General features: G+C 45.2%; 1 protein-coding gene across 1 annotated transcript in view; it reads right to left on the reverse strand.

Annotated features, from left to right (window-relative positions):
* Nucleotides 1-27,831, reverse strand: part of fstl5 (follistatin-like 5) — an 81,209-nt gene that overhangs the window by 33,344 nt on the left and 20,034 nt on the right. The window contains 3 exon segments of the mRNA XM_047021551.1: nt 436-556; nt 3,653-3,849; nt 19,665-19,913. Of these exon segments, the coding sequence (XP_046877507.1) occupies nt 436-556; nt 3,653-3,849; nt 19,665-19,913 (567 nt within the window).

A 27,831-nucleotide genomic window follows, 5' to 3' on the forward strand; every position in this document is an offset into this window, starting at 1 on the left:
CCCTACCGGCATCAATAAGGGAGGACAAACATACGTTGTAGAAGCATGAAAGCGTGAAGTTACACATAAATGACAGTACTGTAAAACTGCCAACTCTCATAATAGCATCTGACTATATCATGCTGTTTCTGTTGAAAACATGTATTCATTAGAGCACAGATGGTGTGTGTACGATATGAGGGATTTGGTCACGTAGATGAAATGATTCATTTTGCAAGTCCGCTCCGAGAAGCAGTTGACTCTCTACGTTTCATTGTCGTTTACACGGCACGAGGCAAGTAAACTGTGTGCGGTGCTACACCGCCGTGAACATGCCACGGATGTTAACGAGCCATTCCGACAGAAATGGATGTTGCAGAAAGCCTTGTGTTGTGAAAGTGAACATTCCTACCTCGCACCTGAAGCTTTGAGCAAACAGGTGGTTCTGTCACTTACCAAAGGCTTTGTAGAATTCATCCTTGGCCAGGCTCTCATCCCCATTGATGTCGTTGTATTTGAGGAGGTCAAACAATGTGCACTCCGAGACACCCTTGGACAGACCTTCTTGCTTGATCACCTGCAAGGAACAATGACAGAGCCTTGATGTTCAGTTGGAATAAATCAGACTATTCAGTACAGTTAGCCTTTTTCTTGTACCTCTAAAAGCAAAAAAGTTAAATGAGTATCGAAACGTAAATTAAAACATCACTTTAGTAACAAAATGTTCAAAACGAAGACTTACACAGCAGCTGAGCTGAAACATTTCTGCTGAAATGAAACGATATTTGTCCTTTGAAGTCGTGTGTATTGTCAAAGGAACCGGCATTTCTCAGTAACAGGAGATAGGAAATGAAAGCGACATGCGAGCCTTAGAGGCCAGCTCTGTCTGCCTCTCATTCATAGAGAGAGGCCAGCTCTGTCTGCCTCTCATTCATAGAGAGGGCAGCTCTGTCTGCCTCTCATTCATAGAGAGAGGGCAGGTCTCCCTTTAGCAAAAGACAAACAACACTGGATAGAATTCACTCAAGTATAAATCACAACAGATACATTGGTAGGGGAAAGCTCAATGCTGATGTTTGTTTTGAAAGCAGAGGTGTTTGAGAAAGCAGGCCAGGTTGGAAGTAACGGATGTCTTAAGCTTTATGTCGGCATTCGCTTTCCCTCCAGTACAGATGCTTTAGACCCGAACACGCCTTTTTTAAATGTTCCATTCCACTTGAAATATGATAAAGTCACAACAAGCTACAGGGACGCATGGCTGGACCATCCATCTTCCTACGTCAGCTGTCACCAGTCTGACTGGACAAGACAGCTCAGCGCATCCTCGCCCGAGTCTTGTTCCTCTTCTCTAGTAGTTCCTGAGGACAGGCTTCTGAACTTCAACATGCTTCTAACTATGATGAATGTTTCCCTCGTGTCCGGACAAATTCAATTAATCGTCATTGTCAATAATGCATAAAGCAGGATCATTTTTTTTTTTACTTAACTTAAGATTTAAAGATACATTTAGAAAAAATTTATGTCAAAATTGTATGTCAATTTATGTACAATTATAAAATATATAACATTATAGAGTAATAACACCAACAATACTGTATAAACTAGTTTTGAGGCATCACCTCGTTGCATGTCTGCCTCATTGTAAAGTCTCTTTGTAAAGCCCTTTATAGACCCTGTAAAGGGGCTTATAGGTCAGCTAGCGTTAATCTATATGTACAGTTTAATGGATGTGTTGTGCTATATTTACACAGGACACACACCCAGTTTATCCACAGGCAGTCTAAAATATGCATTACATAGAGTATATGTTATAACTCTGACATAAATCCCTAACTTTGACTTGCCCAATGGGAGGTCTTTGATTCCAGTTGACTAATGTTGGAGGGCAAGCTGACTCCTACGCCTTGATGCCCACAGTCTGGTTATTAAGTGTTTTATGATGTGGCCCCGCCCACTGTCCTGGTCTGTAGTCAGGGTCATCTTTCAGCCAGGTCAGACTCCAGTCTGTGTTTTTACTGTTTCATCAAGCATCAAAGGAAGACCCGTATACATTTTTAGCTTTTCACCTTCAGTCATACAGGCACACACACACAGACACAAACACACACAGAATCACATACAAACGCAACGACACAAACATCCGCACACACCACCAACACAATAACACGAACACAGCATTTGAACTAAATGAAGCGCATCATGACAAAACACAAACAGGTGTGACGCGTGTTTAGAATACAGCTGTTGTCTGTGTCAACTCCCTCCACCACAGTACATTGCACCTTCAGCTAACTGCAACAACGCTCTCACAGTTAACACCACAAGACTGCCTTCGCGGGGCACAATAAATAAATAAAAAATAAACGTGCAGATATTAATGTTTTCGAATTTTGTGTTCTAACGATTCCTGAACTAACGAGTGAATGAGAGAAGACCACCAACACAGAGAAGAATAAGTCAGTTCTGGACCATGAGCAACATTTTGTTTCCTTCTTGAGTGTGAAAGTACACACACTGTATTAATCCAACCAGTGTCAATATTCACATGTGTTTCCCAGACACTGGAGGCCTAAGCACCAACGCCTCAAACACACCGTGCACTCGCTTCTCCATCTGTCCTTTAAATCATGTTTGACCAGATTGTGACATTCAACCACCTGGGAAGACAGAATCATGGCAGAGTTTGGCTGTAGCCCCTCAGGCTCTTTAAATAGTTAAGGCGTCTTTCATTGTCAGCCATGCAGCAGTCTTACCGCAATATTGTGTCAAACAGTGCCAAAAGGGCAGCCTTTATTTGCATATTAAAAAAAGTAAGACAGTTTTCCCTTTATTATGTATTTCACTGGCTGTGCGCGGATTTGCCCTTATACCACAGCATAAAAAACACCCTTATGTAAAAATATGTAAATTATATGAGAAGACAGTATAATAATATTAAGATTGTTGGCAGTGATCAAATGGGAATCCTGGGATTCTAAATTGTAAATGCATAACAATACAAACCCCGACCCTCCCCCCGTCTGAGACAGACAGGACTAATCGCTTCGCCCTAGGCTGTGGGAGAGTGTGGCCAGCCTCAGAACAGTTGAAGGGTTATTAAACCAGGAAGACTTGCTTACCTTTTCAATTATTCAAATGCATGCCATTTAAAGCCAGACCTCAGGTACTGTGAGACATTTCTTTTCACTGTGTGCGCAAATGTCTCTATTCTCATGCAAGCTCCAAAAAACGCTCCTTCAGCCAAGTTTTTTGGCAGAAACAGTTGAGGCTCACAATCTTCCCCGAGCAGGAGTTTCATTTGACCCGGATTACATTTTAGAAGATACAGTACAACAACAGTTCACGCTCCTCTCTTCCCAAACCCAGACAAACCTGAAGGCCAGCGTAATGGAGCAGTGCTGTAGGTTATCAAGATGGCTGTATTTACTTCATGTCGACTCGAATAAAATACTGTAGATATGACTTGGGGGTTTTCCTCTTTTCTTCTGAGGAAAGCGGAGACGGACTGAGCAATTCCTCTGACTCTTCAAAGGCAAGGTCTGTGTTTATGGTTGCTGTGCGGTGCTGTGCTGTGCGGTGCGGTGCTGTGCTGTGCGGTGCTGTGCGGTGCTGTTTGGTGCGGTACTTTGCGGTACTGTATCGTACTGTACAACGTGGTTTCTCTGGAGCTCACCTGGGAGAGCTCGCTGCTGTCAACTCGCCCGCTACTGTCGGCATCAAAGCGTTTGAAGATGACGTCCACCAGCTGCTTCCTGGCGGCCATGTTGTCTTTATGACCTCCATTGTTGCCGGACCCCATGTACCTCTGGTCATACAGGTCCAAAATCTTGTTCTTTAGTCCACGGTAGTCACTCAGTCTGCAGTTATCATCTGCAGAAAACAAGAAGAAGAAATGTTACCTAGTAACCGTAGCCCAGTTAGGGGTTGCTGTTGGGACAGCAGATTCAAATCCATGTCCCTGGACACAGCTAGAACTCTAAAGTCAGTTGTAATATAGAAAACCTTTTAAAGCATGTCATTTACTCTGTCAGTGTCACAATGGCAACATACTAATGCTGTTTAGACACTGTAGCAGTATGCTGTAGTTATCAGCTGCAAGGCCTCCTACCTTTCACTTCGTTTATTCAGTGAGAAATAATACGTCAGACTAGAGTTTAATGACTCTTAATGAGACAAGACAAGCTAATAACGTTAATACTTGCTGCCAATGGAATAACTGTGTCAATCCCCATGCATCCAACATGACATTTCAGTCATCTGGGATCACATTTGTCGAGAACATCACACAAATGAGAGAAAGCGTGTAGCACTCGACAGCTCTGAGCGACCAGCCAATCATCCCAGGCCACAGAGATGTCAGGAACATTTAGATTTAGCTGCAGAACATGATTTTAAGTATCGCACAGTATGTGAGTGCATGTGGCGTGATTGTAACTGAACCAAATACTGTTCTGTCTGAGAGCTTTCACTGGCTTTCGATGCCACAAACAGCGACTTCAATACTCCTCAACTTCAATCCAAGCGAAGAAACCCACAGTTGGAGCGAACCGTCTGACGAGCAGACTCACAGCGTCAACGTCAAACATTGCAACCGACAGCGAGAGAAAAGAAAACACTTTTTTATTTATTTGTGACCCTCCATCGATGAAGACACATCAAGCACGGCAAACAGATGAAAGGTTGCTTGTCTGAGCAGAGAACAAGGAGAAATCGCCTAATGACTGGAACCTGTCGTCAACACCTTCCACTGCTCTACTTTTGTCGTTACGGCATCGACAAACACCCTTTTCTAGTGTAATCTGGTGCTAACAACGTAAGCGAGATACAGTGCCGTCAAAACTAGTCTGTCAGACTAGTTTTGGGTTCTCCAGACCAGCTTCTCTGGTTTCTCAGTGCCACTGGTTGTGGTGTGCACATCATAAAATGGCCTCTGTTTTGACAAGCCTGGGTGACAGAAAAGCTGCATTCCTAAGAAATGGCCGAATGAATAAAAGATAAATGGCTGCTAGCCTGGCCCTGGGGATATGAAGGTCAGTGTAGTCGCAAGCAGGTGCACATACAGGACGACACACACACACACACACACACACAGTACACTCCTAGTCTACACACACAGAACACTCCTCTACACAGAGACAGTACACTCCTACAATCTACAATCTAAACCCACACACCCACACACACACATCACTCCTACAATCTGCACAAAAGACGCTAGCAGCATTCATTAAATACATCTGACTTAACTTACTTGAGCAAATAAACGTTCTTTTCATACACCCTGGGTGGATGTTAAACTGTCAAGCGGGGGTCTTTTGAATGAATGCCAACGTGAATGAGACAAAAACTGGTGCCTAAGCTGTGAAAGACGCCGGGTGTCTGGCTTCCGTTTTTTCCCTCTTAAAGTCTTAGTTAAACACTTGGCTGTTCTGATGACTGCTGAGGCTTCTTTGGAGCGCTTTCTGAATCGATGAGCGTTCGTGTCAGCGAGTCTCTGACCTTCCCCCTGCCAACCGTAGCCAAAGACGTTCAAATATGCTCGATGAATAGTCTAGGCCCTACATCTCGTATTCCGCCGAGCATGCAGGTACAGCTTGAGGCACACGTGTGACAGTGTTGCCAATTTAATGACTTTGTCGGTTGAATTAGCGACTTTTCAACTTCCCTAGCGACAAAAAATCTCATTTTGTGACTAATGACAACTCCAGCGACTTTCTGCTAGACCTACTTCAGAAATCAACAGCAGATTAACTGTAATTGCACTTCGGTGTTGTCAAATAAAGTCGTTCTGGTGATATTTTTGGGGGGCAAAACTGCGTGTGGAGGCTTGTCTCTTTAAGGATTGTGAAGATTATTTCCCTCGAGGTCCTGAACAGAGTGCGCGCAATAAAGTACAAAGCTCAGCGTCACTAGGGGAAAGGGTCGTTTACAACCGTCGAAGACCAGCGTATCCTTTAATGAACTCGCTCCTCAAAGTCAAACGCTGGGGTAACTGACCCTCGGAGAACGTTTATTTTACACTGCACAAGACAGGGGAGAGCTGCTCTCTGGGGAGACGTACTCACACAGTAATAGACCGTCAACATAGGCCACCTTCCAACGGCTATTCTCAACATCGCTCATGTTGGGAAACGAGCGGCTGCTCCCGAACGAGAGAGAGATCGAGAGAGACAGAGAGAGACAGAGAGAGACAGAGAGAGAGAGAGAGAGAGAGACTGAGAGAGAGAGAGAGAGAGAGACAGAGAGAGAGAGAGAGAGAGAGAGAGAGAGAGAGAGAGAAAGAGACAGAGAGAGACAGAGAGAGAGAGAGAGAGACAGAGAGAGAGAGAGAGAGAGAGACAGAGAGAGACAGAGAGAGACAGAGAGAGACAGAGAGAGACAAAGATCGAGAGAGACCGAGAGAGAGACCGAGAGAGAGATCGAGAGAGAGATCGAGAGAGACAAAGAGAGACAAAGAAAGAGATCGAGAGAGAGAGAGGGAGAAGAGAGAGAGAGAGAGAGAGAGAGAGAGAGAGAGAGAGAGAGAGAGACAGAGAAAGAAAAAGAGAGAGAGAGAGAGATCGAGAGAGAGAGACAAAGAGAGAGAGAGAGAGAGGAGAGAGAGAGAGAGAGAGAGAGAGAGAGCGAGATAGGCACGGTCACGGCTGACTGGTCCTCGTGATGAGAGGAAGAGACAGTGTAAAGTATTTGTTAATTCGTTTTTTAATATCACTCATCGTCCCGTAGCCTAGAGTACCGTCCGGTTTCGCAGCTCGCCAACCTTGTTTCTGACAAATGATCCTGGTCACGGCGGGCGGGCGCGACGCAAAGTGGCTCGCTAAGCTCAGTCGCCACAGCCCCGCTGCGTGTTATTAATTGTAATGGTCTGCTGAAATAATTTGCAGGTCAACTCCCCTTCTAGGGAGGAAGATATATGGAGGCACCGGGTGCCCGTATGCAGCTTGTATTGATCGCGGGCCTGACTGACGAATACGCTGGGACTCACTATCGAGGGAGGCCGGCAAACCACTGAGGAGGAGCTGTCGAGAAAGCGAGATGGGACCGGGGCGATCAAGGAGAGGGATAGGCCGCTCGTAGGGTGCAGCGGGCGTGGCAGTGCATCAGGCCCGTTTCCATGGCTGCGGGGTGGGAAGGCTGAGGAGGAACGCTCGTCTTTGTTCTGCAGAGTCATCTTTGTTTTCATCGTCTTAATAACGGATGAGAAGGTTTGCGTCAAGATGAGAAATACGGGGGAGAGACAGCGCGTGGCCCGTCAATACGCTGTTTAGATCACTTAGTTGTAATTAAATTCTCAGTAGTCTGTCTTCATCTTCAATCTGAGCTATGGAGTCGGGACTCAGGATGAAAGGAGAAAACCAATCAGGGCTTGTTTCCTCATTTATCAATCAACTCATAGATAAAACGGACAGAGTCTTATATGACGATAATAAATTAATCTGTGAAACAAACACAATAACTCTCTCCACAGAGAACTGTTATTAAATCAATACTATCTCAGCGCCACTATCATCTGACTATACCAGACCGCTGTTTACCCATGATGCCTAATTGTACTATTATTAATGATGACAATAATAATGATTGACCCTAATGCATGCGTTTACAGTCTACTTTGTTATCAGGATTTGGTGACCAGGGATAAGCCATAGCAGGGGTAAACAGGCTCCTCTCCTCCTCACAGCTGTCTGTCCTCCAGCCTGGGATCACAGATGAACTCTGGGCCCTCTGCTTTCAGCAGCACTGCTGTTTTATATGGAAAGAGACCACTCAGCTGAATAACCTGTGTCCACCCTCCTCCCCTCCCCCCTCTCCTCCCTCCCCCCTCCCCTCCTCCCCTCCTCCCCTCTTCCCCCCCCTCCTCCCCCCCTCTCCTCCCTCCCCTCCTCCCCCCTCTCCTCCTCCCCTCCTCCCCCCTCTCCTCCTCCCCTCCTCCCCCCCTCTCCTCCTCCCCTCCTCCTTCCTCCCCTCCCCCCTCCCCCTCCTCCCCCTCCTCCCCTCCCCCCTCTCCTCCCTCCCCCCTCCCCTCCTCCCCTCCTCCCCTCTTCCCCCCCCCTCCTCCCCCCTCTCCTCCCTCCCCTCCTCCCCCTCTCCTCCTCCCCTCCTCCCCCCTCTCCTCCTCCCCTCCTCCCCCCTCTCCTCCTCCCCTCCTCCTTCCTCCCCTCCACCCTCCTCCCCTCCCCCCTCTCCTCCCTCCCCCCTCCCCTCCTCCCCTCCTCCCCTCTTCCCCCCCCTCCCCCCCCTCCTCCCCCCTCTCCTCCCTCCCCTCCTCCCCCCTCTCCTCCTCCCCTCCTCCCCCCTCTCCTCCTCCCCTCCTCCCCCCTCTCCTCCTCCCCTCCTCCTTCCTCCCCTCCCCCCTCCCCCTCCTCCCCCCTCTCCTCCCCCCCCCCCCCCTCCCCCCTCCTCCCCCCTCAGTCTAACATCCCTAACGGCACCTTGTTGATGATCTGCTTTTCCTCTCCAGGTGCTGATTGGCTGACTGGGCGAGCCCCGGCCTGGTGGAGCAGGTACTCACAGGGGTGAAGCTGGTGCAGACAGGCCCACCAGGGACTGCAGCCCTGGAGCCGTCTGCAGCTGAGACCAGCCAGTAAAATGCTGCATACATGATACTCTCTATCTGTCATCCCCACTTTATAGTAGCTGCCTCTCGTGAGCTGCAACACTCAGCTTCCACCACCTACCTCTCATCTCCTCTCTTCTCCTCTCCCCTCTGGCGCTCGAGTTACGAAAGCCTCCCTCCCCTTCTCCCCCTCCCTCTCTGTTACCGCAGGCTCCCTTCCCTGCCCCCCCCACCTCCCCTCCCTCCCTCCCCCCTCCTCAGGTAACATCGCCCCCCCCCCTCCATCCTCCCTCCCCCTTCCTCAAGTACCACTGCCTCCTGCCATGGATCAAACTGCTGCAGCGTGACAACTCAGCTACCCAAACCAGAGGTCACTGATTGCAATCTTAAAGACCAACTAAAGGTGTCATTGCTGCAACACCTGACTGGGTCTGGAATGGATATCTGGGCAGCGGGCCACAAAGCCACCCCAACATCCCTCCCCAGGCATCCAGCATCTCTCCCTCCAACATCCCTCTCCCCAGCATCCAGCATCTCTCCCTCCAACATCCCTCTCCCCAGCATCTAGAATCTCTCCCTCCAACATCCCTCTCCCTGGTATCCAACATCTCTCCCTCCAACATCCCTCTCCCCAGCATCCAGCATCTCTCCCTCCAACATCCCTCTCCCCAGCATCTAGAATCTCTCCCTCCAACATCCCTCTCCCTGGTATCCAACATCTCTCCCTCCAACATCCCTCTCCCCAGCAGCCAACATCTCTCCCTCCAACATCCCTCCCCAGCATACAGAATCTCTCCTCAGAATGCCACTCCCACAATGCTCCACTCCCACATCAGAATGTATGTACATCTCCTGAATTCATATCTTTGGTGTGAAAACCTTATGCAGTGGCCACCAATCCCAGCTGGCAGTTGGCTTTCGACCTCTACTCATCTGACCGGCACGGCTGGTCAGCATGTTTAACACACATAGGACTTTGAGAATAAAATAACCATGAGGTTATTCTGTTTCAAACTTCTACCAGAAAACTGTTATTCCCCTTCTTTCAGGCCCAAACTTGTTTGACGAACACCGACAGAACTCATAAGATCAACTTCACAGACATCTTCTGACTCATTTCTCTGCCTCTCTTTCACTATGTCTTTCTGTCTCTCCATCTGTCTCCTTTCCTTCTGTCTCTCACTCTTTCACTCTGTCTTTCTCTATCTGTCTCTCTCCTTCTGTCTCGCACTCTTTCACTTTGTCCTTGTCCCTCTCCATCTGTCTCTCTCTCTTTCTGTCTCTCAGTCTTTCCGTCTCTCACTCTTTCCATCTCTCACGCTTTCCGTCTCTCACGCTTTCCGTCTCTCTTTCTCCGTCATTCTGTCTCTGATTGCTCTGTCTCTTTCTCATTGTCTCTCTCTCATTAAGTCACAAACAACAACACTCTGGTCCGATCCTCACAGCTTGTGATGGATATCTTCTTCCGTTCCAGAAGACTAATCTCCTCCCGTGAGGAGATCCTCTTTTCATTCTGTCTCTGTCTCCTTCCCGCTTCGCCACAGCCTCCCTGGGAGGCCTCGACACTCCCGCTCGCACCTCTAATTTGGTTTTCTTCACTTCGCTACCTGGTCCTCAGTTCCTCTCTATCCTTCTACCTTCAAGCCATCACTTCCCTTTCTTCTACCACTCCCTCACGTTTGAAGGGATCATTATCAGCTACAAGACCAGCAGCCCAGCGTAAACTAGGCTTTGAGGGGGAAAACACCTCTGAATTTCAGGACTAAGGAGTCTTTTATTAGCACCGTTCAACACTCTGTGAGCTAAGAGAACACTGAAGTGGAAACAGATGTGTTCACCGTGCAGGCATTCTAATGTCACAAGACGCCTTGAGATTATTTCTGTCAATTTCCTGCCTTCCTGGCGATGAAGGAAACAGTCACATCTCTCGTTGCCTCCACAGTGTGTGACAGACAGTGTTTGTGGAGAGTCCTAATTAACACATCCATTCTCCAGACCCGGTGAAGATGGTGGAGGTCTGTACAGTTGACACCGCTGCCCCTGGCGTTGCCTTCCTTGGCAGTATTGGTGTGTGTGTTTGTGCACAGATGTGTGCTAGCGTGTGTACGTGCGTGCACGCATGTGTGTGCGTGACTATGTGTTTGAGTGTCTGCGTGTGTGAATGCACGTGCGTGCGATCCTGTACGATTGTATGTGTGCAGCCGTGTGTGTACGTGTGTGGTTGTGTGTGTGCATATACATGTGTGTGTGTGAGGCTGTGTGCTCTCCCATACTGGCGGATCCCCCTGGTGTTCATTAGGTGCTGCAGACTGCTCTGGTGGCGATGCTTGTTGACATGATGGAGGATTGGTGACCCCAGGGCTCAGGAAGAACACAGCTCAGCCACAGATCAAATCAGCGCACACATCCAGATCTATATCTGGCCTGCTGGAAGAGCCAGGGAACAACAACAGGACGGCTCTGTGATCCAGCGAGCCGGAGGAGGAGAAAAGAGAAGCGTGTTCCGCAGACAGCTCGGTGACGGGGAGGAACACCAGCTCCTTACACAGGCCAGCTCTCTGTTTAAAGATGCGCTGGCACACGGTACCAAAGGTCAGCACGGCGTGAGACTGCCCCAGCACTTGCGGTGACGAACTGTTCGTTTTCAGTCTTCGAGACGGAGCTCTCTTGCTGACTCGCCCACATCTGACCCCTTGACCCTCACCAAGCCAGAACAAATGGATGGTTCCTAAAAAGGATTATTATGTTTCTATTGATCTAAAATGTACCCTGTAAACACCCCTGACTGTACAGTCAGAGGAGTAGTGTCTGTTTATTGATGTCCACAATCAGACAACAGAAGCACCAACTGAACTGACTGAATCAATATGCCTGTGAAGACAACTGTTATTAGGCATGTGTTTAATCCTCCTCAAACATATTCACTGTACAATCCGAGCCCGCAACCGAATAGTGTGGAAGGTGTCCCTTCTGAATCCAACATGTTGTTAGCTGAAGTAATCCACTTTTTCCTCGGACATGACTCCACCCAACACAAGCTCTAGGAGTCATTTCACCAAACGAATGAGGCTGAGGCTGGTGGGTCACCCAATATTTATTCTGGGTCCAAAGAGAGCATTTCTCTTTCTGACGGTCTGAAAACTGACCTGATATATGATGTCATCTGCTGTGCTGGCAGTCTGTTCCTAGTTCCTGTCAGACCCACTTGGCAGCCTCTCGTTCATCCAGATAGAGACATCAGGGAGAGGTCCTCACTAGCTCCCAAGGGTACCCTCTTACACAGACACGATCCCTCTCTCTTCTAAACCAACTGTAAAAGTGACCTTCAACTTCTTGTTTTTCTTCAAGTTAAGTTTTATTTAATTTTTTCCAAGGAGCTCAAAAGACTTGATTCACAGTCCAGTGTTATACTCTGAGATATTGATCAGGATTTCTTCTTCAGGGCCTCACCTGCGGCACGGAGCGATCTCAGGTGGACTCCAGGTAGTCGCCAGCGTCACCAGATGCAGTGCATTTGTCTGTGTCGCAAGACTGCCTCGTTGTTCAGGGACAGGCTCATGCCTTCACATTAAGAGAGTGGTGTGTGGGGTGTGTGTTGTGTGGAGAGTTGTGTGTGTGGTGTGGGGTGTGTTGTGTAGTGTGGGATGTGAGGGGTGTGTGGAGTGTAGGGTGTGTATGTTGTGTGTGGCGTGTGAGGGTGGTGTGTAAGGGATGTGTGTGGAGAGTGGTGTGTTTGATGTGTGGTGCACATCCCCCCCCCCTTCCCCCTCCCTCACATACTACCCCATCCCCTACTCTCTCGCTGAATCACAAACACGCAGCTTCAAGCAATCTTGGCAGCAATTGTTTGGTTTCATTTCTCCAAATTGTTCAGAGAAGATGAAATCGAGAACAGAGAGTTGGAGGCAGGTGCAGGTGGGAGGCAAGGAGAGAGAGAGAGAAAGGGGAAGAGAGAAAGAAAGAAAGAGGGATGGATGGAAAGAGTGTTATCTGAATACCATGGGATTTGTATATCACAAACATGAATATTATCGAATCCGATATTATGGATAAACTTCGACATTCAACGTAGCAGAGGCATCCTGCTTCCCTCTCAGTCCAGTAGCGTGCACGCAGACTAAATCCCTTCCGAGACTAAATTAACTGTCGATTCAATATTCGACACACATCCCAAATGAAACAGTCCAAAGTAATATAAAACAAAAGTATGATCTTACAAGGGTAGCAACTGATGATGATTCATGTTTGAATCATTCATTTCAGCAATCGTTTCAACACACTTGTGATGGTGTCGTTCACCGTGTCAACACATTACTGTGCATTCCAGGGGGCCTTCACATCAAAACAAGTTTAATTGGCTGATTTATCATATTATTGTTTTGTGTCTACCATCCAGCCTTCTACGTGCACGATTGATGAAATAATTGGTCATTTTAGGGTCCGTAATGAACAAGAAATGAATAAGGCCGTATTTGAAGACGAGCCCTGCTATAAATGCACACGCCAATCAAATATGGGGGATGTTTATCTTCGACAGGCTAACCAGCGGGGGCTCCGTCATTGTCTACTTAGCTGGTACAATAAGCTGGATTGACATGCAAGGGGAGCCCATCCACGTTTTTGGTGCAGGTTTGAAAGGAATGTGCTGTGCTCCTGTGAGGTATTTACCTAACGTGAGAGACCACTACAGAGGCAGGCTAGTTGGTAGAGCAGGAGGAAGACTTGCTCTTTCCACTAGTCTCTGTTGGGACTGATATATTGGCGGTTTTATTCTGGTTTACCCTGAAGGCTCGTGATGGACTGTGTAAATTGTGAGGTAAGTTTACGATGCGACTTAAAAGAAGGATTTTATAGTCAAACGCATAATGCATTATTTATGTGAATATAAAAAAAAAAAAAAAAAAAAAAAAAAAAAAACACAAGTAATGATTACAATATTTTGTTTTTTTAGCACCACAATCCAACAAGCCTCGAAGCAATTTTGGGTAAAATGGCAATGCAGCTGTGACAGTTTGATTGCCCTGTGGTTTAGGAGGTTTGAAGTCAACTCATGCAGCAAAGGCTCACTGAGTAGCTGTTTGTTCTGAAACAAATCACCACGGCTCGTATGCTACCTCACGTCTCTCCCGCTCTTGTAACGAACCTTTGAGAGGTTCCCAAGCTTGCTTTTTGACAACGCCTTGTAACATGAGAAGACTAGGAGGACAGAAAGGAGTCCATAAGCATCTTTCTGGAAGTCTCCAGAATGTTTAGGGAGACTCTCCCGCCTTAAGGTGCTTCCTGTCCTTTCAGGATACGGTGGGGTACCTACTGGCTCTAGGATTAGGTTATTCCTACCTGAAAAAAAAAAGGTGTCTTAAGGAGTTTAGGTTCTGCTTTCTGTCAGATACTCCTGTCTGAAAACAAGCAACAAGTGCATGCTGGGAAGGGTGGAAATGACACGCGGAGCCCCTGGAGGGTCGTGTGAATAATAGGTGTGAGCTGTCAAACAAACGAGCACCCAGAGATAAAAACGCAAACAGAAAATTGTGCTATTCGTCTATTTTCAACCATCCTTGAAGACTACCTTAAATTGTTTCAGGAAGCCGTTTGAACATATAGCTTTAACTTTTATTATGAGGAAATTCAAGCTCTACAAGTAAAGGCGTGATAGCACTGGTTACAGTACACAACAGTGGAGACACAGAACACTCGACACAAAGACAAATGGAATCCTTACTAACATCTCTTCCTGGTGCAGTAGAATTTATCCACAAAAGGTCCCTTCACTTAAGTTTAAAGCAATTTCATATCTAAAGATGTTCAGAAATAAAGAACCCAGCTTCATTCTGCTTTAATAAAGGGAGAAGATGACTGTGTGACATCTGTGACAGTCCTGTGATGATGAGCTGCTGGAGGTTCAGAATAAGCTGCAACAATCAATAGCAGCGAGCATGTCTATTCTGCTCTAAATTGCTCCATCACAACATATTGAGCCTTCTTTTCAAAAGGGATCCTGTTCCGGCAAAGTTCAAACTGAATCCAACCGCATTTTTAATGCAGTAGCTAGATTATATCACTTTGATTCTGAAGCGATCCTGTGGTTATCCTCTGAGTTCAAGTCACACTTTTGCCTCCAGTTTCAAAGCTGATGAAAAAACGTCTAAATCACCGGTCTAGATCTAGTCTTTTGTTCTCAGTGTCTCTGGATTCTCGTAACAAGTCTGACTCACATATCACCTTGATTCACAAAATATCATAGATCATACGTTTGGTCTCAAAATGCCAACGGCTTATTTAATTTCTGGAGAAAAAAAGTCACCATTTATTGATTTTAATGTCGCCTGTTTTGTAGTTGAGACTTGTTCCCTGTTTGCTCATGAGTCATATCAAGCTATTATCCCTCCCTTCATCCGAATCATGTTGCTCTGTGATTACTCACTTCGATCTCCTGTGAGCCCTGGCTTCTCAGAGGGAGAGCAAACCCTTTCCTTAAACACAGGATTTAACACCCCCACCAACCCATCATTTGTCACCATTTCTGGACTTTCAGGTCATCCTAACCCCAAAACAACGTAATTTCTGTTCGATACGAATGGTTTTTACCTCAACCCCGAAGGCTAGAAGGTGACACAGTTAGGACACATATTTTCAGGACTGAATTGTAGAGAAAACACCAGTGTTCTGTATTTAAGAAGCTTAGACGGCGTGGTTTATAAAGTAAGTGGTGTTGCTGTGTCTGTGTATCCTGTTGGACGTGTCCACGCACAGCTTTTAGTCACAGACACACCCAACTCACACCGATCAGCTCTTCGTCAACAGCAGATCAGATTATAATCTGACTGGATTGAGCCAGAAAATCTACTCTGGTTTTCGCTAAGTGTCAGAGCAGTTGGGCATTCACTCGTTTCACACATTTAAGTATTAAAGTGCAGCAGCCTACACATTTGGGGGGGGGGGATGTCGACCGCAACACACGAAACGGTACCAAACCCGACATGCAGAGGGACCCAGGGGACAACGCTAGCCATATGCCCTTGAAAGCTTAATGATCCACAAACCCAGATTTAATGAGGAGAGTCTCTTTGGTGGCGGTTGCCAGTGACGATGCAGGAGAAGGCACCTCGTGTCTCCCAGGAAGGCTCACGCTGTTTTGGTGCCGTCGAGTCATTAGAAGCCAGAACGCACAGAAACTGTGGACCTCGCAGAGCACAGGCGCGACACACTGTGTCGTCTCAACGGGCCCAGGAAGCTCTGAGACCTCATTAAGGTAGAGGGCCCCTGAGGGAGAACAGTCATCATGACATCATGAACATGTTTATCTTTCCAGGGAAAACCAGGGGAAGCAAGTATAGAGTTCTGGGCGTTGGGATTCTGAGGGTTGAAGTCAACAAGGAGGGATGTGATCCCAGGCCGGTTCTGGTGACAAAGGTGTCTCTTAGACCTTGTCATTGATGTGTGAACAAATGTGAGTTTTATAGGATGAAAAATGAGTCAAAAGAGTTAATGTGCTGTACAAAAAACAAAATTGTTTCCACAATACCACCTGTAGGGGCGGTTAACTCACTTCAAGACTTGAAGTGAGGTGAGGCTTCATATGGGAGGTGGAGTTGACATTTACCGCAAGCAGAAGCCTCATTATTAAACTGATTGTAGGAATGAGTAACAGCTCCAGGTTTACCAGACAAATGCATCCACCAGGAAGTACCTCAGAATGCCGTGTGAAGACAAAGCAGCAATACTGAAGATGGCAGTGGGTGGCTGGAGATGATCATGAAATCTTTCTTTTTTACTAAACTTTAGTTGGGATGTAAAATCAAAATGCTACTTTTCTCCACAGATCACTGATTTCAGTCCATTGCTTTTGATCCATATCCTTCCACTGGGATTGGTATTGGGTATCTGTCTCCAAAAAATCAACATTTAGACACATTTTAACTCTGGTACTATAATCATGCAGTACTTGCTTCTTTTGCTGTAGATATAAAACCAGACACTGTGTGATGCAAACATCCCAAGGAGTAAACACTACACTAAACTAACAATTTCCCTTGGGGATATACTGCACAGTCAATTATATAAAAGAAACTAGTCAATAACACTGCAGCAAACATGAACTGCTTTTGTAAGACTTGCTAAACAAAATCAATGTATCTGTTGTCTGTTTATATTTGGAAGAATATGTACTGTAGACTTTCTGGATGATTTTGGTTGTTAATGCAAACAGGATTGCCATGTCTAGCTTCAAGTCCCATACTGTACATGAGAATACCATACTGTGTATGAGTATATACATAATATAGTCTATTCATACTGAGGAAAACCTGGAACATATCTCAACACAAACTCAATTCTATTCAATTTCAAACACCCGCAAACGATAATGGTCTGGCAATAAAAATCAAATCTATGATTGAATGGTAGCTGTGGGCTGCAAAACCACTCGTTGCCGTACGTTAAAGCGAAACATCATCTCATTGATAAATGGATGTGTCAGACGAACAAAAAACCCCAATTGGTATGCAGTGGCCTTGCTGTTAATTGTCTGCTGTCGTGTCAGTTGCCTGCTGCAGAGATTGCCTGTTTCCATACAGGCCACAGCCATTTCTGATTGGACAAGCTTTTGTGCAACACTTAATTTTCAATCAGATCCAATCCCGAGTCTGTTGCCGTGTAGAAGGGGCCGGGTGTGAGGATAGGCAGGGGTCATACGTTATCCGGATCTAATGAAAACCTTCAGTCAATGCAACGCTGTGATTTTTCATCTTTCTTTTTTTTGGACCACGATAAGAGTGAAAGAGGAAGCCAATAGACACTGGACATTTTCACATGAACTTGTTAATCAGCTTTTGTAATGGCTGTCATTTCCAAACAATCATTGATAACCGTGCTTACTAAGCCGTACACTGCATGGACTAATTGTCTGTCCGTCAAACTAATCTGGCATTTGTAACTTTGCAGAAGTAGTTTTGAGGAGGTTATGTGGGTCTGTTTTGTTTTTTTGTCTTCAGCAAACGTCCACGGCATTCGAGTAGGTCAAATCTATTGTGTCTGGAGAATTTCCTGTCAGCTACAGATGAACTTTGTTTAAAAGCCTCATCTTACCCTGGAGGTCATAAGCTACCCTGGGGGTTAATCAAGGGAAAGAAGCCAGGAGCGAGGCTGGTTGACTTCATCTCCAATACAACAGTAAACTCATTTGGTTCGGGGGTAAAAATAGAAGAGACATTTCAGGAAATCTCTACGCTGAAATGTAATGAAACGTAAACGTAAATGAAAATCGTGATAAAAGGACACAAAACAATGTGTCAAATGTATCCTAACATACATCGCAGCTAGTTGACTGGCACATTTGGATGTGACGTTTGGGCACTTTCTATTTCTCCACCAATAACACTACTCACCCAGTAAAACAATGTGGTCATTACGAATGGATTTAGCTGTGAGCTCAATTATGTTTCCCTTAATTTACACTGTGCCTTTTGGGTTCAATGAACTGAGCAAATCCTCTGCAGGGAAAGACGACTGCAGCAAATGTCTACAAAAAGACAGATTTAGTCAACATTAGTTTTACCTTATCAGGCAGGAGGAGACAAGCCAACAGTTGGCCCGGTGAGGGCCAGCGAATACCGATGCTCTGTCTCCGAGGCAATAAGAGCCCTCGGCCGTCATGAATATTTTAATAATACGTAGGATCTAATTGGACCAACAGGCTTCTGAGACCTTCTCACATCCAATAGAGAAATTGATTACAAATCAATCACTTTGTAGAAAACTGCCAATCAAGGGCGAGGGAGGGGACATGATAAGAAGAACAAAGACGGATGAAGCTGGACACTTTTTATCCTCCTCTGTCGTTTGTTGATCTCCTATTGATTCCCCGACACTGGTCAAATATCACACTCCCACTTGTGGAAACACATTGATTGGAACCGTGATTTGCAGATGGTGTGGGGGAGACAGACCAGACAGGACAGACACTGATTAGTGCCTTTGACGGATGAAAGCAGACCATTGATCACAATGTCTTTTAGTCTGATTGGGATGAAACAGGCGGTGTGGTTGTTGCCGCCCCGTCCCGTCTAATGCTCACACACAGAAATACGTTTCACAGGCTTCAACTTGCACGAGGCGGGACGAGAATCTATTTCGGTTTCTCAAAATCTCATCCGTACATTTCAGGTGAATTTTCCATTGCAAATGAGCGCCAAACCTTGTAAATTTAACGACAGTCAGATTAATTTGACAGACAATGTGCTTCAGTAAAGCCTGACTTCGTTGCAGGTGGGTTAGGAGAGAGCCCCAGCTGGCTGTGTCTCCACACAGACTTGCAGCTGTGTCTACTGTCTAAGAGAACAACCCTTATCAGTGGTTCAGACCATCCTACATTCTCCGGAGAAAGCGTGGGTTTGTTGGTTCACCCCTGTGCAGTGCTGTCAGGGAGTGTTGCAGGAGAGAGGTAGAGACATATCCTGCTGGGCTACACACATTAACCGGGAAACAAATAGACGCAAAACACCAATATTGTACGTTATTAATGTTGTTGGATTTATTTAATTTAAGAGACAGTGAGAGATCGTAAAAGAAATTCAAAAATGTTCTGTATTTTTAATATATTTGAAAGCAGAAAAAGTAGCATGTCTTGTGTTTTGAGGAAACAGTAGTTACAGAAAACGAAATACTGTTCAGTTCTTAATTAAACTCATTATTGCATGAATGGCATATGAGTCAGTCTTTCCGAACTTGTGAGGGCCTTGTTATATAATTTCTAACACTGCCCAAGAGTCTTCATTTCAAACCTGATTTCAATATCCGAAATAGGGATAGAGAATTGGGCTGTTAATCAGAAGGTTGAGGATTCGATTCCCGGCGGTGCCAAATGACATTGTGTCCTTGGGCAAGGCACTTCACTCTACTTGCCTCGGGGGGAATGTTCCTGTACTTACTGTAAGTAGCTCTGGATAAGAGTGTCTGCTAAATAACAAAATACAGACTTTTGCTTGACTCTGACCACTGAAAATACTGCTAAAACTACTCACTTCTGACCCTTGATCTTCTGCGGCACTTAAGACTTTCTTTGGATAAAAGCATCTGCCAAATGTAAATCAAGCCTGTAAAGTTGCAGGGAGGAAGGGTGTGGCGGTCATACCTTTGTAGAAGCACTCCTCGCTGTGCATGATGGTGATCCTCTGTCCTCCGACACAGGAGGCCCTGTGGAGCTCACAGTGGTTCTGGTACAGCTTGCCGTCCGACCCACACACCGGCTTGTAGTGGGGTTTGCAGCTGTCCAGGCACCTGCACTCTCCCAGGCCAGTCTCACGGCTGACCTCGCAGTGTCGTCCCAAACCACAGTACTTGTGCTCACAAGGACCGGCGACGCCGCCATGGCCCATAAACCCTGGAAGAGAAACGTAAGAAGGTTCACATCAGCGTCTCTGAGTAAAAAAGGCCGGCAGGAGTCACAGTTTGAAAGGTTTTTCTAACTTGTTCTTTTTTTCCTGAACCTGCTGAGATTCCCCCAGTCAACTCCATTTTCCCTGAAGCAAAGGTTAGCGTTTTTCATCTTCTGTATCTCTCGAGGGACTGAATAATGGAGCAGTCTACATGTCAGGCTCCTTCAGCAGTAAGTATAGCTGACAGAACAGTGAACAGTCACTACAATAACCTCTGAACCATAGATAATGTATCGGCTAACGGCTAGTTGCTCACTCTTGGAACCCACAGCGACTGTTTTCTTTGACCTTTTTGGTATAGGTCTTCAAAGAGGGTGAGGAACAAGACCACAAAGGTTGTAGAGACCCTGACCGGTCGGGGTGCTGATGGCCAGGAAGGTGTGATGCTGAACTGCTGTGTGAACACAGAACCAGGGCGTGAGCACGTCACAAGTAATGATCCGTGGTTGCTCATCGTACATCTGACACAGAACAAGATGTCACAAAAACAAGAACATCACATCTACAGGAACAAGGAACAGCAACAGAATACACTATCAAGACAATATGTACACTACTTCCACACAATTTCAAGACAACACTCACACAATCAACACAATGTCCCAACTACAAAGCCAGTGAATAGTCCTAGAACACGTTCACCCCGAACAACCACCAAGGCCAAACCCCCACTGTAGTGCAGTAGATGCATACCTCTCTTCCTACACACTCTCCAAGCTTCCTCATTAATTCTGAAAAGGAGCTCCCTACATTGTCCAACTGACAAATATCAGGTGATGTTCCTTGACTGTTGGATGCTTCAGTGATTTTTGAACACAAAGAAGTGTTTTTTTTTATATATTTTTGAAAATTCCAAGGAAGATTAATTATAATAAAAAATCAAAAAAACGAAATGTCACTGTTGGTTACAAAGACCTACTGTTGGCAAGGAAACAGCATGGAAAAAACAACAGCTAGTCAGGGAAAGGTCCACCATCACCCCGATTCTTGCCCTGGAGCGGTTATCCTCAATCAGGGGGATTTCAACAATACAAGCATGTTCCCCGTGGCCTGATTCAAACCGATCAATAGGCTGCTTTATTAATGTCTTCTTGGTGCCGATGGCATAATGATTATTCAGTGGGGGGCATTGTTGCATAGCTAGACATCCCCGACAACAAGCCAGGTCAGGGAAGGGCACAGTCATTCCACATGGACATGCATGCACAGTCGCAGTCTGATCAAGAGACATCAACTACAGATGAGTAATCCTGTTCAGCGGTTTATTGATGCTTCTCGTTGCGGAGGGGACGGTGTGAACACAGGGGCCTGAGAGGACGATCACTGTGTGAGGTCACCGTGCTTTTCCAAAAAAACTCTCACTTGAAAAATCACGAAGGCGTATGGAAGCGGTGTGCATTCGACAATATTGAGCAAAAACTGCGTTTGGCAGAAAGGATGGATGAGCCAATTATTCGTTTTTTTTATCGAAGAGTAACAGCCATGTCGATGGATGTATTTATAGACTAATATCTCGGTTCGCCAGGGAATCAGGATGGAAAATTGCCTTGATATGAAGGCAATACAAAAGCAGACAAGAATGATAGGAGGCAAACAGCATATTAAGCCCAGAGAAACGTGGGTGAAATCCTCCAGAGGAACTAAGAAGCTATATCTTATTCAGACCATGGCGTGAACTCCAAGGTTCAAACATATGTGAGTCTGGCAAGCTTCATTTGAAGGGCATCACCCCTTTTACGCATCTATAATGGTTTGTATCATCATGTTGAACAATAAAACCTGAAATAACGACAGGAGGTGTGAACCGAATGACATTGCTGTGATCAAAGACAAACGTGCAGCGTTGAATTTGGGACAGACGAGACATTTTTACTGTCAGCGTTGTCATGGAAAATGTCATGGGGAGTTATGAGAAACAGTCTCAAGAGGTTTGCAGTACCATATGTATGGACATATTACCATCTACCTGCCACATAGTGATGAATGTCTGTCTCTGATCACAAAGCTCATGCTGAATTGAGACTTACATCCAGAAGTACGCCCAGAATACACTTTTAAAACACATTTCTCTCAGATACAGACTGTGCATGTTTTCTTCCAGTCCCCCCCCCTCCCCCCCCCCCCCCCCCTCCTCCCCCCCCCCCCTCCTCCCCCCCCCCCCCTTCCTGTTTTTCTCCTCCACAAAGCTCAGGATAGGAGGCTCGGCCCATCTGATGTTTCCCCCAGCAGCGGCTGTCTCCTTGGGGACGAATGCAGGAGCGGTGATCAGCCGTAGGAAGAGCTCCGCTCTCTCACCGCGATGAGCTTGAGAAGCCCTCGAGTGCCCGCCAGACAGAACAAGGGGATGCAAATAGGTATAAGCAGGCGGTAAACAATGCTAAAACTTTACATGTCGCGTAAACAACACCAAACTCTCGTCACTCCGTTTCAGTTCCTTGAAAGTCGCAGCAGGTGCATGTTGACTCAAGAGCAAATTGAGGAGAGAGTGTAAAACCGAGAGGTCTCGGCATATTGTGGCACAAGAACGAACATCTTAACAAGCAGACAAAAGCGTATTTTTAGCTCACCTGTTGTCATGGAAAAAGTTTAATTTATTAAAATATTCGTCGCGGCATGTCCTATGACATTAAATATTCTACTTCTCATACGCTAACAATTGTAAGTCATTCTCTTGCATTGGCTAAATTAAAATGTTAACGTCAGGAGTATCTTTTGAGAGTGAGTTTGCACAGCGAGTTCAAATTAGTTCTCTCCAGAGTGCCACAAATGAATCATTTGTGATACGCTTAATGAGGGAGAGAGTTTTACGTGAATAGCACTCGGTAAAGGCCCTCCCACTTCTGACAAAGTCGACAAAGGAGCTGTCAGCCATGTAGGCCCGCCTGCCTCCTGGACCCAGCTGTGAACAGCTCCGGCAGTTCCTGACATTACACCTCTGAAGGTTGTGGTTTTCCAGTAGCTTAAGCTGCCACACAGTATTCAAGAACAGTATTAATGAACGTGTTTAGTCGGAAGTAGGGGATATCTGTTATATATATATATGTATATATATATATATATGTTGTTCTGAATAATTTTGGAAGAGGGTAAGATTGACTTTCTGCAGACACACATGGAACTTAAACGCTTGTTTGCTCTCAAGATACAATTGAACAGTCCCTTCACCCATACAGCAAACCTCCCACAGATCTACAGATGTGTTCAAATTCAAGTTCAAGTCTTTTTTTTTTTTTTTTTTTTTAAGATGTGTTGTGTTCTTTAAAAACTGTTTGCCTTTTCTGACGCCTAATTTCTAAATGGTAGCAAGCTTTTGGGGGGGCTTGATGGAGTTGTATAAACAACTCATGAACATTTTACGAGACATTACTTAAGGCATAAAAGCTTTACAGAAATGTAGAGCCCACACCAGCACACAAACATTTAAAACATTGATGTTGCCTTTCCACAGAAATCCCTCCCTCCCATAAGGGAGATAAACCGTCTCCATTGAACAGCGTAGTAAAAGCTTCAGTAAAAGCACAGGAAGTAAAAAGCAGATATTCACTACAAAATGGCAGATGTCACAAGCCCATCACCCAGAACACCCTGTCAGACTAAGTCTCTCATTCCAGACCAGAGCGCATGAATGGACCGCTAGCTTCTTTTAGCTTCTGTTTGTGCGATTTCACCAAACATCCAACATGACACTTTCCATTCCATTAGTTACTTGGGCCCACTCTTTGAATTGTGGCCTTGCATTTTCTTTCACTTAGAAGCATTAGGATGCATCCCTCATAGCGTCTCGGTAAACGGCCCTATTTGTCAGAGCGTGCAACGCTTTGCTAATTGTACTCCTAACACCAGTCCCAATGCTAATTCACGTTACATTAAGCTGTCTCGTTGCTGGCTTGGAGCCACGGTCGGCCTTCAGTGATGCATGACATCTCAGGGGGGTGCAAGTACGTCATTTTTCAATTTTCAACCAGAAATTCTCTCCGGTCAAGGAAAACACGGTGACAGTTTGCAGTCCAAACCCGATCCTGTTTTATCATCAGCTATATAAAGATATGTAAGAGAGATATATACATATATCATTTTGTCCCCCCACTTGGTTTATTGACACTGAGAAGCGACAAAGATGAGTAATTGGCAGTGATGGGAAAGAGTCAAAGCGAGCAGGTTCTATCACAGTTGCTGGCCTCCAGGTTGTCTTCTTCAGTCAGCAGCTTGCAGATCAAGTGCCAAGGAAATCGAATGAGCCGTTATAATATAACCACCAAGACAATCCTGTACAAAAATGATGAAGAAATGGAAATCCTGTTCTCGATGCAGGGTTAGTGCTTGGTGCTTAATTATGACTATTCCTTTTAGATGATTAAAGGGATATAAACGTGAAAGGACTAGTTATTTTATTTATCTGTTTATTTTTCTTTTTTTTTTTATCCTGTGTAACTCAGAGCAGTGTCCTCGTATGGTTGTCTGTGTTCACACCGCCCCTATAGTCTGAAGAATAATAGATGGATCAAGGCCTGGTCAGTGTGACCCAGCGAGAATCATTTCATTTAACTCAACAGTGGGAAGAAGAGGGGGAGGGGGGGGGGCTTTTTGGAGGGAAAAACTCAAGTGTCGCAGACAAAATGGGACACGGAGTGACTAGAGTGGAGATGAAAGCACATTGACACCCCTGTAGGGATTGAGGGTGTACAACTGGAACACGTGTCTGCTGCTTCCAGTCAGTTTGAGTTCGCATTTGGTGCACAGCATGAAGTCTGATAATAATCGCTCACAAAAAGAAGCTTTGGATAATAATCTGGAAACACGGGTGCACAAGCAACCTAAAAGCATCAGTAATTACACAACACAAGATCTCCTGACTTTCCGCAATTCCTCCCTGAAATAGTGGATTAGATAAATAATATCATAGTTGTCTTACTCGCTTAAATGATTGCTCTTAGATGCATCAGAGAGCTGGGAAAGATGGAATATTAAATATATATATATTGAGGAATATTAAAGTTTAGGATAAATCCCAGAGGAAATAGGGAACTCAGATTTGTATGGATTTGTAATAAGGAACACAGAAATGCAGACCGTAGCAACTTAAGTCCTCCTTCTAGGCCCGACTCCTGAACAAGCCCATCCTGAGCTAGAGAACATTAAGGGGATTGTTGGCCGGCAGCTTGGTCTGTCCTTCAACATAATGGCCCTGTTACAATTACTGTGTTGACCTTCTTAGAGGAAAAAAAGACAGACCTTTATCTGTAACCATTCATCATTGCCCATTGTGAGTACAACAGGTCTTTAAGGACCACTGAGAATAAATAATGAATGTTTGCCTCACCTCATTGTATGGCACACATCTCAGACAAGCTTGGCCTTTAGTTATAGATGTCAAAAGAACGGCATTCAATGTAGATCTTCCACATCAATACTGATTTGGTGGCTTTGCTTTGTAATTAACATTAGTAATGGGAGGAGTAGCTCAGTGGCACTTGCACTGCACTACAAGAGGTCGCTAACTCAAGTCCCCCTTGTATTTTACGTCGCTAACGAAAAAGGTGTCTGCTGAAATGAATCCATTACGTTATTATTAACTGCCTTACTACACCTCAGACAAGACAGCAGTGAGGTGTTCAGTTTGCTGGAGGAGACTGATGTCACAACACCAATTACAGACAATGTAGTCGCCATGACATCTACAACACAATCGCACTCTTATCTTTTGAAACTTCCTGGAGGTTCAAGAGGCACTCCAACACGTATTAACGTCTTTTACGGTACACTACTTCAAAAACTAAAACAATTCTTTGTGAAATTCCACACCATGTACTGGCTTACAACATGAATATTCTGCTGATACAAATGTTGACTTTTCTCATGTAGTTTTTTCCTGCCCACTTTTGCATGTGAACATACCTCACCAACCCTCATACTGTTTACACCCACAGCTCAAATAAAAGGTAAGCGCTGACCACTTCTGAATGATAAATGTTTCATATCTATTACATTTTTTATGTTTGGTTTTATTCTGTTCTACATTAATCTATTCCATTCTAAAGTAAACAACCACAGTGACAAACCATACCAGCAACCATAAATCAGGCTCCATCAGACCATGACACCTGGATAGGTTCATACGGTATCCATACTTGCTACGCATGGCTAAAGTGCACCAGGCAGGGCTGAGATCGGTCCGTGTTAGTATTTAGGTCACACCCACCTGTCCCAGAAGGCTTTGCGGGTCAAAGACCATGAACACCAATGCCTGTAACCCATCTGAACTTGTCAGGCCTGCTCGTGTCTGCCCATCAAGTCCTCCTCTCCCTCTGTTCCTCCACACCTCTACTCATGTCGTCTGTGATGATCGTCTACCTCTACGACTCTTTCCTAGAGTTCACGGCTCTTTGGTTCCTGCCTTTCTCCTCAGGTTCTCCTCCTGGTTCTCCTCCAACGCGATCACAGGAGGAGAACACAGACTTCCGAGACCTCTTCAACAACATTTTCTTTCTCACTTCCCAGAAAACGTAAGCCCGACCTGCGGACAGGCGCACCCTGTGAATCTTAATTGTGGTACCTTGATTAGGGACTTGCAAAAGCTATTACGAATTACCTTGTGTTGAGACTTAGGGACACTCAGTTGTGATTGAAACAACAGGGAGTCTTCCACCAATAATTGTGTCTCCGAAGATGAGGATTTGCAGAATAGCGTGCAGGCTGCGCTCAGGTACTGCTGCGCTGTGTTATTAAAAATGGAAGAATGTCTCAGGAGGGAGGCGTGTAATTTTAGAATTAATCTACAATTTAGGACTGGATGCTTACAACCTTTAAATGATTCAAACACACCAGAACATGGGAGGAGGGGGGCAGCATACAAAGTAATAAATTATATTATTATATCTCAGAAAAGACAGCATAGGGTAGAAGGGTTGTAATTAGTTCTAAGTCTTGAAATATGTCGGTTCTTTCGGGGGGGTTTCAAACAGAGGGCTTACAAGCTACTGTGACATGACAACAATTAAAATAAATTCATTGTTACTTGATTGGTGTGATATGGAAAATAAACATTATATATAATTCAGCTTGTTGTTCTGCCTTCAAGTGCATGATCTGATGCAATAAAGGGCAACACATCTTTTCCAGCATGTACAGATGTTCCCAAAGGTAAATAATGAGTAAGATGGGTTTATTTACTACCAGTTATAGCTTTTTACCTACAAAAAACTTCTAGGTACTTTGAAGTGACCTGCATAGCAGGAGTGGTTGAGAAAATAGTTTCTCTCAGGATTCCAATTACAAGGCATTCTGGGTGAAAGCAGGTCCTGTCCATCTTTCCCTCTTAGCTTCTGACATCCAATTTCAGTTTTGTTTTGTATGTCGGTGGATTCCATCTGTCTATAATTGTTTTGTGGGCTACCAACCACTGTCTAATGTAAGACTAATAAAAAATTCAGAGAAAATGTGTGTTAAAACCCCCTCTTTCAGGAGAAGATAAATCTTACACTTTTGTGATGCTGAATTAAAAACTTTGTGTAAATTATTAAGGCACTTTCACACTGAAAATGACTCACTTGTAACATACTACATTTTTACTAGATGTGTCTGCTGGTTGATAGTGGAATTACAGGTAACGAGTTGTCTTCATTATTCAGGACAACACAGTGGTACACACCAGTCAACTCCCAGCCATCTCCACCCCACAATGAATGATCTTTTAATCAATCAACAAAAATGTGAATTATTTATGAACTCTCTCCGGCTCCATTTCGGGGCTTGTTATCTAGCCTAAGAAAGAGTTTTGCTTAAAAACTAGCCAGAGTGGGATCTTGCCTTCCTGCTTGCAGTTAAAAAGGAACGCATTAAAATGAATGGTATCTGACAGCAGGG

The sequence above is a fragment of the Hypomesus transpacificus genome, chromosome 1, assembly GCF_021917145.1.
Source record: "Hypomesus transpacificus isolate Combined female chromosome 1, fHypTra1, whole genome shotgun sequence".
Taxonomy (NCBI): Eukaryota; Metazoa; Chordata; class Actinopteri; order Osmeriformes; family Osmeridae; genus Hypomesus; species Hypomesus transpacificus.